Source organism: Macaca thibetana, chromosome 6 (assembly GCF_024542745.1).
Source record: "Macaca thibetana thibetana isolate TM-01 chromosome 6, ASM2454274v1, whole genome shotgun sequence".
NCBI classification, from domain to species: domain Eukaryota; kingdom Metazoa; phylum Chordata; class Mammalia; order Primates; family Cercopithecidae; genus Macaca; species Macaca thibetana.
The window spans coordinates 137625970-137646319 of NC_065583.1; the positions used below are offsets into that span (position 1 = coordinate 137625970).

At 40.4% G+C, this 20350-nt stretch overlaps 1 protein-coding gene across 1 annotated transcript in view; it reads left to right on the forward strand.

The window, feature by feature from the left end:
• The first annotated feature begins 3606 nt into the window (after positions 1-3606).
• The window catches only part of SLC1A3 (solute carrier family 1 member 3), an 83710-nt gene continuing 66966 nt past the window's right edge, over positions 3607-20350 (forward strand). Inside the window, exons 1-2 of the mRNA XM_050794513.1 lie at positions 3607-3742; positions 5367-5642. Coding sequence (XP_050650470.1) covers positions 5462-5642 — 181 coding nt within the window. The 5' untranslated portion in view covers positions 3607-3742; positions 5367-5461. The remainder of the gene's footprint in view (positions 3743-5366; positions 5643-20350) is intronic.

Here is a 20350-nt window from a genome sequence, read left to right on the forward strand (position 1 = left end):
TGCTCCTCCTGCCCCTTGACTTCCTAACCCAAGTCTTAGTCACTTCAAGGCTTTGCATTTTACCTAAAATGAAAATTACTCCCCTGCTTAAATCCTGTGGCTGGCTCCCCGTTGACTAGGAGTGGAGTTCAAGTTGTAAATTTGGCCCCTACTGGCCTGTTCTCCAGCAGGAACCGCTACTGGCTCCCTGCCATGCCACGCTATGCCTGCTATGGGCAGGCACCTGCTAGAAACAGTGTACACAATGTGGATCCAGGCGCGGCTGCTTCCCTCAAGTTGCTACCAGTCTTTTTGACAGACTAACTGGAAAATAGGCCTCAGCACACGGCAATCTCATAACTTTCTGTTGGGCCCTGTCCTGGCCCACTGCTTAATAATTACGATGTGTTTATGGGCTCCTTGAGGAAAGAACCTGGTATTTGGAGCACAGTGGTTGCTCAATGTTTGTTGAATGAATAAATGAATGTGATAAAGTTAATTTTAGTTCACCTCTCTGTAGTTGGATGTTTTTAAGCTTCATGTGACTATGACTTTAAAATAAAACCCAGTTATTTAAAAATTCAACTAACTAGACTTCACCACAGGTTTTTTATTGTTATGCTTTTTACATTCATATTTAAGAAGAAAAAAAATCAAGACAAAATGGAAGACTACTACTACTACAACTACCACAATTTCTTCTACACCTACTGCCTCTAACACATCCACTGTTACACTCTGGGGTTAAGTCAGGTCTTGTTCATTGTCTTAGTATTCTACAATTTCCAAATTCTAGAAGGGGAATTGATATTCTGATGATCCTGAAATGCAAGCTATTTAAACAAGGATTGATTTTAAAACTGTCATTAAATTAAAAATCAACGTGGAAAATATTGAAAAAAGATTAAAAGGTTTTCTAATCCATTTTGTTGCTCAAAAAAAATCCAATTAACCAGAATTTCCTAATTTTGAATAGTGAAGTTCGACTGGCCTGTACCACGCTAAGATCAGTGCATGCTTATTACCGTAATCTCTTGTTCTTCAAACCAATAAATGCTCCCTTTAAGGACAGGTTGGATTTGGTTATTTCTTGTTATACTGACATTTTTTTTCTCAAAAGAAAGAATTTACCTATAACATACTTAATCACACAATGTTCAAAGAAAGATCTTGGCAGATTTTTTCAGCAGGAACAGCATTTGCTGCTGGTGTTTGTGTTTTTCTCATTTGATAATACTAACGTTAATATGATCCCCCAGCTCTGTGTCTCCCACCCTGAGTAGCTTTGAATGAAATACAGCATGCAGAGGCTTGTTCATAATTTCTTGATCTTTCATTTATTTAGTGTTTCTATGAAGGAAAAAAAAAAAAAAAAAAGATGTTTTAAAGCTCAAGGGACTTAACTGTAAAGTAGAGAGGAAAAGGTAGAAATACGTGTTGAGGAAACCCAGGGGGCCCCCAGGGCATTATTTTTGCTATAGCTTTCCAGAAAGAGAAAGTGGTGCTTAAAGAAATAATTCCCAATGTTTCCCTCCAGACTAAAATTCGGATGAACTCTGAACTGAGACTCTTTGCATCTCATTTTCTCATTAGGTTTTACTACAGCCAACAAAACTTTCAGTGGTGAATTACTTCCCTTCTCAACAGAATACCAGACTCCCATAATTCTACACAAACTGAAATAATGAAATGGTTTTTAACCAAGCTTTAGGGATTAGAGAGGAAAAAAAAAAGTAAAAAAGAAAGGGCACCAGGGTCTTCCCATCTCTATGCTAACCAAAGTGTGGTTTTCCAGCCCTTTTTCTTGCCTATTAAAAAAAAATAAAAACAAAAAACGGAAATGCCAGTGGGCTTGAAACCCCATTTAAAATCAGATTTCTCTTTCAAGTTCCCTTGCAATACAAATCAAAGTCATTTCTACAAAAAAAAAAAAAAGTTGGGGGGGGTTCGAATTAATCCTAAACCCATGGCTCAAATAGGACCTGGTATAGTAAATAAATGCTTTTAAAAGTAGTCATGGCATTGAGAAATGGTTCCATGCACCTAAGCCAGAGGCACCAATGTAAAAACTAGTAATTGTATATTAACACAAAAGATTGAAAAGCATTTTGTTTCACATCCTAATATTATTCCATTCACTTAAAAGAGTTACTTAATATTGACGCTGTATCAGGCATAAGACAGGTTCTTGCCCTCAAAGAACTTATAATTTAGTTGAGAAGCCAAAACCTAACATGAGCTTTAAAAGAAGGATGCAGTACAAAACATGGTATAATTAAGTGTTAAACAATGCAGTATAGATGCTCAGTGACCTAGGAGATCAGAGGAAGGGAAAGGTCACTGAGGGCTGGGAATGTCAAAAGCCTGTATTTTCAATAAGTTCTTAAAATGATAGCATGTTAGAAAGCTGTTATAATTGCTGCTAATTTGTAATTTTAAAGTGTTGACATGATTCACCATTGCTTTCCAACCAGTAGCTGTTCAAAAGGACATACAGTTGAAGGTAAAAGGAGATATTTCTTTATGATCTCCAGAGATTTGTATTGAAGGGAAAAAAGACATACTTTCTTGTTGAATAATAGACCAATAATTGAGCATATTTTGCATGGGGAATACTAAATTGAGTGAACAGGAATTCAAACCTCAGGCTGTGATTTTGGTATAAATTTTTGTTTCTAATAAACCATTTTCTTCCTGCTAAATAAGCTTAAAGTTTTGGGAATAAGTCAGCTCAAAAAACTTTTTTTTTATTTTCTAATATCTATTTTCACAATTTATTTTTCTTTTAAGAAAAGTGGACTAAAAGTGCAAGTCACATTCCCAAGGCAATGAGAATTTTTTAGCTCTAAAAATGGTGTGTGTGGCAGGGAGAACATTTAGCATCCTTTAAAATTGAGACATCTGAACAGCAACTTATCTTTTGAAATCACCAGATCTCAAGTGTGCTTTGCACTCTTGGTCTTAAAATGCGTTTCATTTTCTAGTTTGGCAAACATTCCAGTCTCCTTACATTTGCTACCTTTTCCGTCTCTGCAACACAGGCAGTCTGAGCTAAATTAGGTTTGTTATAATGAAGTTTTGAAGTTTAAACTGCTAAAATAGAGGCATGTCCCTAACTTTATACAAGTTTAGAGAATCGTAGTAAGCATTATTTTTTTCTCCATACTTGTCTGCATTCAGGGTCTTCCCAAGAAATGTCAGTTAATTCCCCTATTCGAAAAAGAGGGACTTTTTCGTAACAGTTGTACAACCAGGCTAAAGAGCACACCCTTGTCTTTCCTGAAGGGGAGGCAACCTGCAGTAATATGAGGTAATTAAATTTAGCCTTAGAAAAGTCTTTGAAACGTTCTAATCAAGACTTTCAGCTTTCCGATTGTGTGCGCTTTATTTTTCAATTCTTGCTAGTCCCGGTTTTGCATTTCTAATGACAGTGAACTGACAACGCGTGAAAGCGGTCTGAGGAGCAAAACAAAGCCAGCAAGTCTGCTTCTGGTGTGCCAAGATTAATCAATATTCCAGAAACCTCGCGGTTTCCCCCTCCTCCCCTGTGCGGTTTCCATTCCCCGCTCCTCCTTTCCCGGGTACAGACTCCTCCCCTTTTCTTAAGTTGCCCTGATAGTAACTTGCAGTCTCAGAGCACATGCACACTGTCAGGGCTAGCCTGCCTGCTTACGCGCGCTGCGGATTGTTGCTCTGTTGTACCTGCTGGGGAATTCACCTCGTCACTGCTTGCTATCTTTCACCCCTTACAAAATCAGAAAAGGTAAGTGTCACATTCTGTGTTCCTGCTGGGTTTAATTTCTCCTTTCACTTCTCTGCCGATCTATTTTGCCTTCCAAGCAGAGGAGTAGCCTGAATCAAGGCTAGCCATTTTGGTAGATAAAGTCCGTGTTAGTCATCTCACGTCGTGAGAGTGTGGTGTCTATTTATGCCGGGTCCTCTGCTAATTTGGAGTTGAGTCATTCGGGGTGGATTGGGGGCAGACTGTGGCGCGAGATCTAGAAAAGGATCAAAGTTGAGCGGATCTGCTTAAAAGTGACTGGTAAGAGAAATCAGAGCTATTAGTTAAAAAAAAAAAAAAAAAAAAAAGTCTGGTCTCTCCTACTTCCCAGTCTTCATTTCTCGCTAAGCATTTAATCCGGTGTGACGTCTTAAACAAATTATAAGTCTTAATATCACTGACCCCAACTTGCAATTATATTTAAAAGGCAAACTGTTAAGTCTTTTTTTTCTTCCTGCACTGGGATTTGCTAAAAGCTTGCGAGGAGTCATTTGCGAGGAGTCCTTTGGTTTCCAGTTACCTCCCCCACAGGCGCACACGCTGGCTGCTTGCGTTGGCAGCGACACACAACCAGGGTACGGCTGGTTTTCACTCGGATTGATTATGGGAAGGGCTATGGATTAGAACTCCTGTAAAGCACCAGGAGGAATCCCTTGATTTTTCAGAACAGCTGATTTCCACCAGGAAAGAGATTTACTGAAATGTAGTTAAATAGCGTGAGTGGTTTAAAGAAACCAGAAACCACACGCTGTAATGTTTGGAATGAAAATTGGTTTCATCTCCTCATCTGTTCTAGAAATCCTAAATCTTAAAATGCTAAAAAGTCAGCGATGGTTTCCTTGGAAGACTCCAGCATGTGTGTCACAAAGAAAAACGCTACTTCATACGTCTACTTGTGATTAAAAAAAAGAAGCTGAATTGTGATTTCAGATGATTTATAGATGTGCCCAGAGCACTTTGCTTATTTCATGGAAAAAAAATGAAAAAATTACCCTGTAAAATAGTCACATGTATTTCCCGTGTACTGTGGGCACTTGTGTTCTTTTTATGACCATATTTACTAGTAGATATTATTATTTTTTAATGAAGAAAATAGCTGGTTACTTCACTACAAATAATAGAGAAACTTCCACCTATCAATATCTTAATTATTTTTATTGACCTGGTTGTGCCTTCAATCATGTATACAGCATAATTTGTCAAGTAATGATTGAGTACTTTCTGTGCATTCAGTTCAATTGGACATTTATTGACTGTGTACGTTGTGCAAGGCATGGGCTGGGTTCTGCGGGGGATAGGGGATAGGGGTTCTCAGTCAGATCCAGCTCTGAAGAACCCTTTCATAGCCTCATTGGAGAGGGAAGGATGGATTTTTAAAAAGAAAATAGAACATAAGTTCTGCATATATATTCCGAATTTATGCACATTTCCCACACGTGGTCCACTAAAATATGCACACTGCAGCCTTGAAGTCTGGTATTGTGACTCTCCAGTCCTTGATTCCTGCTGAGATTATGCAATTTGCCAAGAGCTTGCCTGGTGTAGAGCAGCACTGATTTCTCACCCCTGGAGGCTATAACTCATGTCTCTTTTTCTCCCATTCTAGCTGTGTTTTCTAATACCAAAGAGGAGGTTTGGCTTTCTGTGGGTGATTCCCAGACACTGAAGTGCAAAGAAGAGACACTCCTAGAAAAGTAAAATATGACTAAAAGCAATGGAGAAGAGCCCAAGATGGGGGGCAGGATGGAGAGATTCCAGCAGGGAGTCCGTAAACGCACACTTTTGGCCAAGAAGAAAGTGCAGAACATTACAAAGGAGGATGTTAAAAGTTACCTGTTTCGGAATGCTTTTGTGCTACTCACTGTCACCGCTGTCATTGTGGGTGAGTCATTTGATTAAAAACAAACAAACCTGTATCTTGTTTCTCTGGGGCATCTGGCTGCCCGGGGAATATTATCAGATGAACTAGTTGTATCAAAATGATAGCCTAGGCTTTCCTCTGAGCTTGATGATTTTTCTCCACAAAAATGACTGTCTGGGCATGTTTGGAAGAATATATCATAAACACATCATTAAGCATCATTAAGCATTATGCAAATCAATTGTGTGAGAAAAAAATAAATACAATATTTTCCTATTTCATATAAGGATAAAGAAGCGATAATTTCATCATTAGGCATGACAAAGCAAGCATGCTAGATTTGGCCAAAATGTAATTATATACAATGTCAGTTCCACTTAAAACTAATTTATACAATTAGTACACCTAAAATGAGATGTTGGTTCCAAATATAATTATATTCTAACTGATGCTGACTTGAAGCTAAGTATCAAGACTTAGACACAGAGGCCGAATCCTTTATATGTTTGCACTCTGTCACCCAGCAACTGGGAAAGGTGGATTGGGGAAAATGTTAACACAGATCTCTTTCATTCATTGCTTTGCAGAGCCTGCCATAACCAGCTATACCTTTTTTTGAGTCATTTCCATCTCTTACTAATTTAGCAGGGTTGACAGCAATCTGTACTAACAAAATATTACTGTTTTGTTTATTGATCTTAAAAGTTATCGTTTATTACTTATGGGTGGCATTGGTCCTACTTTAAAATATAGCTGAAAAAACCTACTTATTTGGAATTTTTGACCAAACCAATACAGAAATCCTTAGGTTGACAAACATACAAGCCAAAGGCAGGTTGTAAAAATGCTCTAACTTAACCTACCAATTTGCCACCAAAAAAGAGCATTCAGTACAGTTTTAATCTCTACTTTGGAGTTTGCCAAGATTTCCATCAACTTTAAAGAGGTAATGATTTAATAAAGATTAAGAAAATTCTGTAGTGTGTAAATATAATTATAACATTTTTCAAGGAAATTGAATTCTTAAATTGTAGACAAATGAAATATAGCAGGAGAGTGTGTCAGAAGACTTCAGATACCTCCCATTTTAACATGATTCTCTTCCATTAGTAATCACTGGTGATAAATGATGGTTCAATTAATTTTAGAGATATTCAAAGAGAACATAGCCTAACTGACCCAGAGAAGTAATGGCTTTCCACAGTAGGTTTCCAGGCTTGAACATTTTCCTGGATGAAGTATTTCAGTCCCACATCATCGTCCTGGAAGTCAATGCAGAATGCAGTCTGCTTGCCTCAGTTTTCACTCTGAATCAAAGTCATTGCCAAGCCAAGAAATAGCTGCATAGTAATAATTGCAAACTTTTGTATAGTACTATTCCAGCTACTCTGTAGGAGTTTTGTTTATATCGGCTCACTTAATCCTCAAACAAGCCTATGAAGCGAGTGGGAAGGTATGATTACTATGATCTTCCTCATTTTGTAGATGAAACTGACTGTGGAGACATCAAGCAATTTGCCCAAAGTCACAACACTAGCAAACTCTGGAGCTGGAAGTCAAATTCAGTCTAGTGTCAGAGGCCATTCTCTTAACCACTCTATTCTTCCTCTGCTCTAATGCTAGTTGACATCTTCTAAGAGATGTCAGGAAGAGAAATACCCTCATAAGTTGATGAAGGCCAGTTAGCTAGCAATGCTAGATGCATTCACATAGCATTGTCATTTAACTGTATGATTTACCCAGTTAAACTCAACATAAAACTTACAGTTCTCCTATAGACCGTTAAGCCACATCCTTCTCATTCATTTAACAAATATTCATTTATAATTCATGATCCTGTACATATAATAAATAGAGCTCAGTTATACTGGAGTATATTTGAAAAAGACGGAGAAACACCATTCAAAATGGTGTTGTAAACACCAGAAGAGTTGAATTTCTAAGACAGAAATGTTTCATTCAAGAACAGAGGAATGGAAAGTCATAAAACTTGAACATGGAAGACAGATTGATGGAGAAGGAAGTTCCTAAGTGACTAGTACAAAGCAATAACATCTCTAATAAAAGGAAGATAATGCCAGTATTTAAAAGTCTGTTTTTCTCTAGGAGTTCTGGGATCATTCCTTACCCAATGAGGGCTTTCCTAAGATTTGTGAGAACTGCAATAAGAGTTGGCTGAGCTAGGGTAGATAAGTTGGCCGGGTGCCCTCATGGTTGGCTTTACTAATGGAAACTGAGGAGGCAGAAGCAGCAAGAAGAAGGCACTAACAAAGAAACACATAAAAAGAGCTCATTGACAGTCCAAGAGACCACTGAGTCTACATCAAAGACTTGGAATAGCAAATAGACAACTTAGGAGCAAACAGATTTAGGAGAGAAGGAAGAACCCTTCAGTTATCTGTTAGTGTGTCTTCCACTGAGGGCTCAGTGGATATAAAGGCTCCATTTAGCTTGTCACTGGGTTCCATGTCTACCAGTCTTAAGAGATAGGAAAAGAATGTGTCTGTACACCAACTCTTAATTTATTTGCAGTAGCATAAGAAAAAGCAAGAAATATGCTAGCAAGGATGGAGATAATTATTTTCCCCAAAGATGAGATGAGAAGAGCTATATTTATTACCTAGTTTTCAAATTCCTAGGTTTTTATTGCTTTTAGTGAAAAAAAAAATCATTGGGAAAACCTGTGTACTGGGTTGAATCTTTGGTTCAGTCTGTTTTTTTCTGCCTTTTTGAAATAAAATGTATATGATTTAATGTGTGGAAGTGGAAACTAGAAAAATATTATGATAAAGACATGTGAATCCATATATTCAAAATAAAGTAGAAAATTATAAATATTTTGATATCAATTCATCTGCAAGCATAAGCATAGAACCATTTGTACAATTTTATGTAATTTCTACTGTCATTTCTAAGCAACGTCAAAGTCTGAATATGCCATGCCATGACAAAAGCTCGTGTAACAAGAGCGGTTAGCAATCTGAGAGAACACAGTGCCAAGTTCCACATCCCTTAGAGGGCCCATCATGAAAGCATTAGGTAATGGTCTGCCAGGGCTGTTGTGGACATCTGTCTGACAAAAACCACACTGGGAAGAGTGGTTATTGTCTTTCTTCCTCCAGAAAGCAGTTTCTCCCTTCAGACTATGGTAAGTTGTGTTAGAGTGACCTCAGACATCTCGCTGAAAGAAAGGAAAAGTCCTTTGTCATGTTCAAGTCACAGAACACTGACTCTTTCCATGGCTAGGGAATGAATTACACAATAAAAGTGAGATCTCAGGCCAAACAATAGAAAGAAATGGGTCATAAGATCAGCTGCAAGGTGGGGAGATATTTATAAATAGGAATGCACAGAATTGAGTGGTGGTTTTACCTAAAGGCATTCACAAACACAGTAAACTAGCAGCTTTCTCTGATGTTGGTCTTGGTGCGTGCGCACGCGCGCGCACACACACACACAGAGTTTACATTTGAGTTATCCTTTTTCTGATGTTCTCCTTGCGCAGTTTACATTTGCGTTCTCCTTTCTCTGATATTGGTCTTCACACACACAGACACACACACACACACACACACACACTCTCACAGAGTTTACATTTGAGTTCTCCTTTATATGGATTTGAAAGAAATTGGTGACTTCTCAGGAAAGAAATCATCCTGGCTAAATTTTTATAAAGCATTTCCCTCTGTTCTCTAATACTCTGGCTATGAATTTAAATTGCACTAAAATTCAGTGCAATTCTGTAATATCTCTAGACGGATATACAAGAAACTGGTCAGCATGGCTGCCTGTTGGGATAGGAGCTAGGTGTCTAGAGAATGGGGTGGAAGGAATACTACTTTCCTTTGAGTACGTTTTTGTATTATTTGATTTTTCCCCTTATTTTTATATTATCTACTGATAGCTATTATCTACTAAGTAAATAAGATAAATTATTTATTTTAAAAAATTCAATGCTATTCAATTTAACAAATATGTTAAACTGTTATGTATCTTAGATGTTATGTATCTTGCCCTGTGCTATGCTATGGGGATCCCCTGTTCTCAGGGTAATTTCATAGGCGACATGGATGAAAAAGAAGATGAGAAAGGAATATCCAAGGATCAGAGGTGGTAATAGAGAAGTTTCTAATTAGCTGTAAAAAAAATTTTAATGAGATCATATTATGCATACTGTTCTACATAATATGGCATTTTTCTGTGTTGGGACTTTAGAGGTTCCATTTCCTTTTAATAACCACATTAGGAGTCCTAGATGTGCCATCTGAAGAAAAAAAAAAAAAGAGTGTGGCTTCTGATGAAGGTAGATCTGGATCCATGTGCCAGCTTTATTATTTAATAGCTGTGTGATCCAAAAGGAGGCATCTCTGAGCCTCAGTTTCCTGTAGCTATATTTTTGCTATAGTTATAATATGTGTTGCTAACAATAATAGAGGCTGGGTGCAGTGACTCACGCCTGTAATCCCAATACTTGGGGAGGCCAAGGTGGGAGGATCTCTTGAGCCCAGTAGTTTGAGACCAGCCTGGGCAACATAGTGGGACCCCATCTTAAAAAAAAAAAGAAAGAAAGAAAACAAATAGTCTTGTTGATGTTCACTATTTTGGGCTGGACAAGGTGGCTCACACCTATAATCCCATCACTTTGGTAGGCCAAGGAGGGAGGATCACTTGAGCCAGGAGTTCAAGATCAATCTGGGCAACATAGTAAGATCTCATCTCTGCAAAAACATTTTTAAAAAAATTATCCAGGTGCACATGTCTGTAGCCCCAGCTACTCGGGGGCTAAAGTGGGAGGAGGATTGCTTAAGCTCTTTATCGCTGCAGTGAGGCTGCAGTGAGCCATGTTCATGCCATTGCACTCCAGCCTGGATGACAGAGTGAGACCCTGTCTCCAAAAAAGAAAATAATAATAATAACGATAATAGCTAACACTCACAATGTATGGAAAGCACAGTTGTATTTAAGTATGTTAACTTTATTTAGTTCTCACAACAACCCAGAGAGGGAGGTAATTTTATTACTCTCATTGTACAGATGAAAAAACTGAAGCCCAAATCCTTATCACACAGCTGATGAATACTGAGTGGGATTCAAATCCTCCATTCTGGCTCCAGGTGCTCATTCACCACACTGTTCTGGGTGCTAGAACACCCATTCTGGCTTTACTCCAGCAATTCGCTGAGGGTCTGCCTGAGGTAGCAACGGAAGAGATGAAAAAGAGAGGTTGAACTGAAAGACCACTGGTGAGACTTGGCGATTGATTCAATGAGAGAAGGTGGACTGCAGACCGATGGCACGATTTCTGGCTTAGGTGGCAGAGTGGCTGATGGCGCCACTGTTGAAGGTAGGATACAGGAGAAAGATTGGGGCCTTGGGAGTGCACGAGGATAAGTTCAGTTTGGACCTGTTGAGTTTGTGGGGCGGGATGCCACTGAGGTGGATATACAATGGAAGAAGCTTGTTGCAAATCAAGATTTACAAGGTATTCCTACAATCTCCAAATTGAACGAAGACAGTCTGTCTTTGGATTTCAAGTGAATAAGGATCAGTGAATTGGGCTATCCTACTGCAAAAGTGAGTCTACTCTGTAAGTGAGTCTATTCTCAGAACAGTTTCCATAACTCTAGGGCCCTCTCCTTCATGCTTAAAAGCACTAAACTTTCAGAAATGCTATAGTGATTTCCGGATGTAACTGGCCAAGTCCGTTAGGTCAGCCAAGCAGGTTAATCATATGGTTTGCTATCGGCTGCTGAACTGAACTGACAGGTAGTGGGACCACACCAGTCAACTGCTTGAGTTCGTGAAGCAGGCACAGTTGGGCACGCACACCTCTCAACTTCCTGAACCCCTGATAGCGGGGCATTTCCACACTGATTGAACAACAGCAATCCAAAGAACGATGGACAGATATCTGGGTTCAGACTTACGGTTTCTTCAACACTTCCTGGAAATGAGCAGGGAGAGAGGAGCTTCAGGAAGCTGGGGGGAGGGGGATCCTGAGTCCCCTGGTGTTGCCAGAGCTCAGCTGTGCTTTCACTAAGCAGAGACTGGGAGGCAAGGAGGAGGAAGCTGAGGATTTGCAGAGTTTTGCTCTGGAGAAGCCACACTGGGATAGGGTATAAGAACTAGGGTCTGATTTATCTGTGCTTTATCTTCTCCCCTGGGAAGAAAAAATACAGAAAAATTGTCAGGGCTAGTGATGACACATGTGCTGCCCACAGCACATGCATCCTAGCCCTCTCCCGCCTTCTCCAAAAGCACTGCAGGAGCTGCCTCCTACTGTGAGGGTATAGCCCAGTAAGGTATAGTGGAGATCAGAGCCATGTGCTCTGGAGTCAGACAGCCGAGGTTTATGTCCAGTTCTGGAACTGAGCCTCTGTTTCTTCGTGTATAAAATAGAATAATTATAAAAACTGTCGCCAAGATTTATATCTCAGTTCTGCTCTGTACAAGCCATGTCACCTTAAATGATTTCCCTAAGTGCTTGCCAGTAAAGTGTTCATAGACATTGTAAACCCTACGTCTTTTATTTACATCTCTGATACGGCTTTGAGCTGTCATATGCACTGATTTGATGATGCTGATCTTCCAGAGAGCTATAAGACCCTGGCATTTGGGGAGGCTGTGGGGCAGAGATGGGAGAAGATACTCACCTGGTTTGGGTTTAGAAGTGGCTTCCATTTCCTTAGCTAGAGAAGAGAGCCAAGAGAGTTGTAGGAAGAGCCTTAATAATTGTAAAGGGCTTTTAGATGCAGAAATGAAAGCCTCAGGGTAAGTGATACCGTCATTATCTGTCCCTTACCAATCTGGCCTCCTGAGCAGAACCAGAAAGTAATCCCCAGGCAGCCGTTATCACAGTACACTCCTCAGTGGAGGGGGCGCCTGAGAGCAGACGCCTCTCTCGGGAAAACGGAGAGGTGCTAAGAAATGTTTTAATAAGTATTGTAGTACACTCAATAGTGAATTTTTTGTTCATACGCCTCGGGGCCAATCTGAGTGTTCACCACCTCCCTGGTTTCTTCTTTCCTCCACCCCTTTGGTGCCTACTGCCCATTAACTGCCACTCTGATCAGAGTGGGGGCTGGCTGGAACCCTGAGAAAACTGTGGCTGGTTTCCAAGAGAGTTGGGAAAGGTGGTTTTGAAGCAGTGGGTAGAAAACTTAATGTTGTTCTAAGCATATCTCTGGATTCTATTTTGCTCTTTTTCTTCTTGTCAATTCAGATATTGAGGAAACAGAGCAAATAATTTCAAATTTCTCTTTCAAGTAGGTCATCAAATAAGCAAGTGTGTTCAGAACAATTAACCTGCAGTAATAATACCTTTCATTTTTGTGGTGTTACAGTTTACAAAGCACTTTCTGTTGCACTCTCTGTAGCATGTAAGCTACAGCCAGGCCACCCTCCTTCTGATTTGTAGCTGCAAATGTCTGGGATGCAGCTAAGAAAGCATTGAGAGCCTAAAGGTCCTGGGTACAGGCCCGACTCTACCATCAACTAACTTGATTTATGATGTAAGACAAATCTCTGGGTGTCATTTTCTCATCAGCAAAGTAAGTTTGGACTAATGTCTGCTTCCAACTCCAAAATCCTATCTTTTTAAGTCTAGTTTATCTTCCTCTAAAGTATCTGAATATATGGAATAATAAGCAGAGATGTTTTGCTTTATTTTGTTTTCTTTTGTTTTGTTTTATTTCCAGGGCATGACACTGTACCTTGCTAGAATCTTTTTCCTGGATAACCCATTCTGGCTGGTCTCTCCAGTCTAACAAATAGCCCCCTTCTCTCCCTTTGACCTCTTGAGGGCCCCTGGCTCTGGGTCTGATAATCAGTGTTTCCTAGCCAGTGTTTGAGAACACAGTGAGGGCACACTTTGCAGGAGCTCCTTCTGTCCTTCAGTCTCTGCCCGTCTCTCATGAATTAGGGGAAGAAAACCATAGGCTTTTGTTTTCGCTATGGAATAAATAAGATTGTGAAGAGCCTAACTTGTTTAGAGGAGGCAACCAGAGTTTAAGCACTGTCTTTTGCAAGCTGTACGTTCCAGGTACTTGATATTTATGGAACACTAGGATACTATCATTCATCAAGTATTTGCTGGCAGCTAGGTGAGCTGCATCATTGCTGGGAGCTGAGAAAACACACAGAGCGCTTCAGTGCACAAGTTTAGCAACTGTACTCACTGAGTATAAAAATGATGAATTTTGGCTGCGTGCAGTGGCTCACGCCTGTAATCCCAGCACTTTGGGAGGCCGAGGTGGGTGGATCATGAGGTCAGGAGTTCAAGACCAGCCTGGCCAAGATGGTGAAACCCAGTCTCTACTAAAAATGCAAAAATTAGCCAGGCATGGTGGCGGATACCTGTAATCCCAGCTACTCGGGAGGCTGAGGCAGAGAATTGCTTGAACCCGGAAGGTGGAGGTTGCAGTGAGCCAAGATCACGCCACTGCACTCCAGCCTAGGTAACAGATCGAGACTGCATCTAGAAAAAAAAAGATGAGTTTTGTGTCAAGCTTCAGTGCTATCAAGATTGCCTAGAGCTTATTCCCTAGGCCAAGAATATTCACATCACTATGCCCTATCAAGAGACAGGCTCAAGAGAGTTTGAAACCAAAAAGAGAAAGATAAAAGGCCCAAAAAGGTTTAGATAAAGGAAGATATACCCTGGATGAATTAAGGGAGGGCGCTCCCTTTTTCCCTTTGTATAACTTATCAATGATTGGAGGGTAGATTTAGGAGCAGCGAATTGAAAGGCACAACCAAGTTTTGAATTTCAAGACGGGGTTTCTGTCTCCAGAGAGGGCAACTCCATTCTTCTTGCAAGGCTTCTCCAGTTCTCCAACGATGATTCCAGGCTACAAACTGCTGCTGCTTCACAGAGAGAAGACAGCAGGCTGTTAGTGAGAGGCTTCTTATTCAGAACCTTGTATGAGGCTCATTTATCCCTAATGAGAGTAGGGAGAAAAATACACCCTGCAAAGATGGTGCCTTCTTTTATACCCATTGCATTACTTGAAATTTCATCTTTCAAGCAAATGAAACAAAAGCCCGGGTTTCTTGTGCTTGTCTAGAAGCTTGCTGGTGTCTTCAGCTACTTGATGAATGTGAAGAGAAACATCAAGAAGGAAATTATTAGTCTACCAAGAAACTTCTTGTGAAAAAAGTAGTCATGCTTTTATTTATTTATTTATTTATTTATTTTTGTTTTCTTAGATTTACTGTCTTAGGGCAAATGAAGTCGTTCATAAGCAAACCTGAGATTCAGAAGACTTTTCAGGGCTTTGTAAGTTCTGACATTGCAATGCTTTCCACGAGATGATGGATGACGAGAAGCTTGTCATCTTTGCAGAGCTGTTTCAGTTTTCTCATTCTTGCAACTTCAAGGGCTACTAATTGGTTGAAGCAGCACATGAGCCTATAATGATTGAGTTCAAAGTTTTTTCAGATTCGCTTCCTTGTCTCCAAAAAAAAAGAAAGCGGTTTGGTCAGAAAGTGATCTACTCACTATAAATCTGAGCACAGTGAGTGACTTTCCTCTCCATGGCCTAAACTAAGTAAATTCTTCATTAAAGCAAATTAAAGCAGGATTGAGGAGAAATCAACCCAGACTCAAAGCGACATTTTAGAAAGATGCAGGCATCCAGCAGAAATATTGCAGAAAAGAATCCAGTAAGATTAAAAAAGAAAGAGGGAGAAACAGTTGTGGGCCTTTTTTTTTTTTTTTTTTTTTTTTTTGGCCTATTTTATTTTACTTATGTAGTAAATAAATTTACATAGTCCAAAATAAAAAAGTACAAAAGCTTGTAAAAAGAAAGTACCATACTGTCCCCTGTCCCCCAGGGTTCCCGTTTATCTTGTTATTCATTTCTCATATGCCCTTGGAGAAATGTTACGACTATAAAAATAAATATGTATTTATTCCTTTTTTAACTCTTTGTATACAAATAATAGCATGGTATACATAACCCACTTTTCACCTTGCTTTTTTCACTTTACAATATACCTTGGATATTATTCCTTAGCACGTAGAAAGGCCCCTCATTCTTGGGGCTACATCGTATGGGTATACTATAACTTATTTAAGCAATTAGCAATTGATGGACGCTTCGGTTGTTTCCAGTCTTTAGACATTTTTATTTAAAAACAGTGCAATGAATGATCTTTCACCCATGTATCTGTGGATATACCTAGAAGTGAAATTGCTGGGTCTAAAGGTATACTCATTTGTAATGTTGATAAGTATTGCTAATTTGTACCCCATAGAATTTGTGATCATTTGCTCTCCCAAATTGTGGGATTTAAAAAAAGTTAGCCTCGGTACTGTATTGCCTCTGCCAAAGGTAAGCATGAGTGGACTTTGCAGTTTGTGTGGGTTACGCAGACAAATGGAGGAAACTAAGGAAATCAGCGCGTTGGAAAACTGTAATTTCAGGATTGAATTGAGTAGATGCAGGTATCTCCCTTCTTCTAAAGCCCAAATTTAATCCAGACACAACACCCAAAGCTTTAATTTGTATGTTACGTTCAACTTTTGAAGCACTTTCACGTCTCTTACCATCTATAATCTTCAAAATAAACTGTGAAAAAGATGGACGAGGGTTTCAGTTTTTATCGCTCCCTCTAAGCCCTCGCCTCCTACCACCGATTTAACACAAGTTTAGAAAGTGAAACATTGAGCAATGTGTCAAGGGCACTTAGAAAAGAGATTGCCATTTGGCCGGGCGCGGTGGCTCAAGCCTGTAATCCCAGCACTTTGGGAGGCCGAGACGGGCGGATCACGAGGTCAGGAGATCGAGATCATCCTGGCTAACCCGGTGAAACCCCGTCTCTACTAAAAAATACAAAAAACTAGCCGGGCGAGGTGGCGGGCGCCTGTAGTCCCAGCTACTCAGGAGGCTGAGGCAGGAGAATGGCGTAAACCCGGGAGGCGGAGCTTGCAGTGAGCTGAGATCCGGCCACTGCACTCCAGCCTGGGCGACAGAGCAAGACTCTGTCTCAAAAAAAAAAAAAAAAAAAAAGAAAAGAAAAGAAAAGAAAAGAGATTGCCAGAAATAAGACTATAGAAGCTAGGATCACCCTGCTCCCAGGCCAGCCCTGGCTCTTTTAGGTGCAGTCTTAAGGGATGCAATCTGTCCATTAATAATTCCCCAGAATACTGGTGCTGACAGTCTGAGCACAAATGGGTCTCGGCTGGGCTCTACAGCAGAACATAAAATCAGGAAACAGGAGTAAACTTTACTCTTCATACTGCACAGAGACGTATCAGTTACTAGAATAGAGGCTCTGAAAGAACAGAAGAGGGAATAGATGGAAATGGGAACACCCTTGCTGTGCACCACCATGTAACACACAAAGGCACCAGGGGAACGTGGGAAATTTTAAACATATTTCATTTCCAGTTTCTACTCACTCATAATAATATTTTTTTTCCAGAAAGGAAGGCAACAAGTCCTGCTTTTAATTGCTAATTCTGGAATAGAATATTTTTTAAAATAACAACCGATTGGACATTTAGAATACCTGTAGGATTATTTGTAAATTAAATTATCACATCACATAGCCTTTTTCAGTGCAGTTTTTGGAAGAAAGCACCAAGCCTTTCTTAGAACTCCAAGATTCTCCTGATGCAGTTGTCTCTAAGAGTCACACACCGCGTGCACATAAGTCTGTGTCTCCACTCTACTTAGTCATCAGTCACCCAGGGCTCGCTCATCTGGGCACCCCTTGTGGAACAAGGCTGGGGCAGGTATTTCCCACCTTCAGCAACAGGAAATACCAAAGGACAAAAGAATGAGCCAGGCCAAGGCCCAAATCTCCCAAGGATGTGGGAACAGAGGAGTGGGGGAGGGTTGAGAGGTTGCCTCCAACACCCAGTAGCTTCTCACCAGGAAATGCCTGGAAGTTTGACAGAAACAAAAGACCAGGGACCAGCAGAACTCTTACCCAGGTAGATTCACCATTATGGCTTTGTCTTCTTTGTAAAAATAAGTAATGCAGCCTGGCGCAGTGGCTCACTCCTGTAATACCAGCTACTCAGGGGGTTAAGGCAGGAGGATCCCTTGAGACCAGGAGTTTGAGACCAGCCTGGGCAACATAGTGAGACTCTGTCTCTAAAAAAATTTCTAAAATTAGCCAGGTGTTGTGGTGCGCACCCGTAGTCCTTGCTACTCAGAAGGCTGAGGCGGGAGGATCACTTGAGGCCAGGAGTTCAAGACCAGCCTGGGCAACAGAGTAAGACCCTATCTCTAAAAATAATGAAAAGAAGCAAGTGGAAATTTATGTCCAACAGCTTCATCAAACTGGCGTGAGACAGGCTTGTGATTTCTCCAAAGTGGGCCAATTCCTGAAATAGAAATTTTTATTTGATTTCTCAAATCATTATTGCATGCCTGCCATAATAGTTGTAATGGCTAAATTGCCAAAACATTTCTGACTCATTAAATGCTCTCATATGTATTATCAAGGAGTTTAGAATTCATTAACAGAAACAAGTTGAATTAGTATAAAGTGGCTAAGATTTATAATGTTTTTGATGAACATGGTTCTTTTAAACTCAAAACTTAAAGTTCAGGAGGGTCTTAGACACCACCCATTCCAATTGGTCTCTCTCATTTTGCAGATTATTTTAAAAAAGAAAAAAGAGGCCTGAAGAGATTGTGTGATTTGAAGATATGGAAACAGGCAGACCTAAGTTTGCAATCCCATCCTGTCATCTCACTTACTGCAATGTGACCTTGGGCAAGTGACTTATTCTTTCTAGGCCTCAATCTTTTCATTAATGGGATACTGATATTAAATCCTACAGGTTTGATGTGAAGATTAAATCATTTAGATAAAGCATCTCCTACCCTAAGTTACTGACAGGATCAGGCCCAGAACTGTCTTTCTACAGCATCACACTTGCTCTCCCTTCTACTCAAAAAATAACCTGCCTTAGGAGCAAATTCGGGATCCATAGCTATCACTCCTCATTTGTGAATTTAGAAAGCTAAGCCTACGAGAAATCATAATTCAGTCAAGATCCAGTCCCACAGACCATGAGAGCGAAATCACATGGTTTTGTACAGAGGGGACATTCCTTAGGGTAGGCTACTATGCTCAGGGAGTGCAGTAGGGAATCGGATTTACTGGGGAGCACAGGACAGAGAGATTCCTGCATTCAGAAAGTGTGCTCAACACCAGGTGGGGCCCAGGCACTGGTGGATCCTGCTTATCTGAAAGAAAATAAGTCATGTGTGTTCATTTGTTCAGCAATATATTAAGCACCTACTGTGTGCCAGAAACTGTTTGAGGGGCTTGATATAGGTCGGTGAACAAAACTGTCCAAAAAAAACAAAAAAAATTCTAACTTTGTGGAGCTTATATTTAGCAGGTAGAGAAAATAATAAACAAGCATAATAAACAGAAAATTATATTGTATTTTGGAAGGTGATAGGAACTATTAAGACAAATAAAGCCAGCTAAGGGATAAGAAAATTCAGGGTAGACCTCGTTCAGAAAGTGACATTTAAGCTAGGTCTTTTTTTTTTTTTTTTTTTTTTTTTGGCAGGCTCTCTGTCTGTCACCTAGGCTGGAGTGCAGTGGTGCGGTCTCTGCTCACTGCAACCTCCACCTCTCAGGTTCAAGCAATTCTCCTGCCTCAGCCTCCTGAGTAGCTGGGACAACAGGCGTGCACCACCATGCCTGGCAAATTTTTGTGTTTTTAGTAGAGACGGGATTTCACCATCTTGGCCAGGCTGGTCTCCAACTCCTGACCACAGGTGATCCACCCGCCTCGGCCTCCCAAAGTGATGAAGTTACAGGCATGAGCCACCGCACCTGGCCGAACTAAATCTTAAAGGAAGTAAATGTTGTGAATGTGTGGGAATTATGTTTTAGGCAGAAGGAAGAGCCAGTGCAAGGAAGATAAAAGGGGATCATGTCTAAGATGATGGAGAAATGACTAGGAGGCAAGTGTAGAAACAGGTGAGAGCGAGCAGAGTAGGAGATGGGTTCTGAGCAAGGTGGATCTAGCGGGGCTTGCCAGGAGCAGCCACTGATTGCATGGCCTTGGGCTTAGACTGCATGAGAGGAGGAGTCAGTGGAGGGAGTAGGGGAGTGAGAAGCTGACCTAGGTCTCAGTGTTCTTTCGGGAATAGGCTGGAGAGAGGTGAAGCAGAGGCAGAGAAACCAGTTGGAAGACTACTGCAGTAGTCCAGCCAATAAGGAGGGTGACTTGTAAATTTGGAGGCTTCTTCATTTACAAATTATAAAAAAAAATTGACGCATAGAAGGCAATAGAGTTATCCAGGGTCACACAGGGAGTTAAGGGCTAGGACTAGAATCTCGACATCATTCATTCCTTAAACATTTGTAGGGCATCTTCTCCATGAAGACAGAAGCAGCCTGGTAAGGACGCCCAGAGACTTTTGCATGTTAGGTTGACCTCTAACTGCCATGTGTAGCTCACTTGTTAAGTGTGGGTGGGACTTGTGACTTCTAACCAACAGAATATAGCAGAGGTGATGGGATGGCACTCCTGTGATTATATTACAATTATACATCAAATTCTTGTAGCCTTGAGACAAATTAGTGCTAGTTTGGTTTTGGTTTTGCTACCTAAATGGAAAGATCCTAACTGAAATAGCAGCATGTTTGTCACGTAAAACCAGTGAGTGGTGTACTATCAACACTCTGATTTTCCTTGAGCCACTAAAGTGGACATCATGGTCTCCTTTCTGGCTAGGTATCAGGCT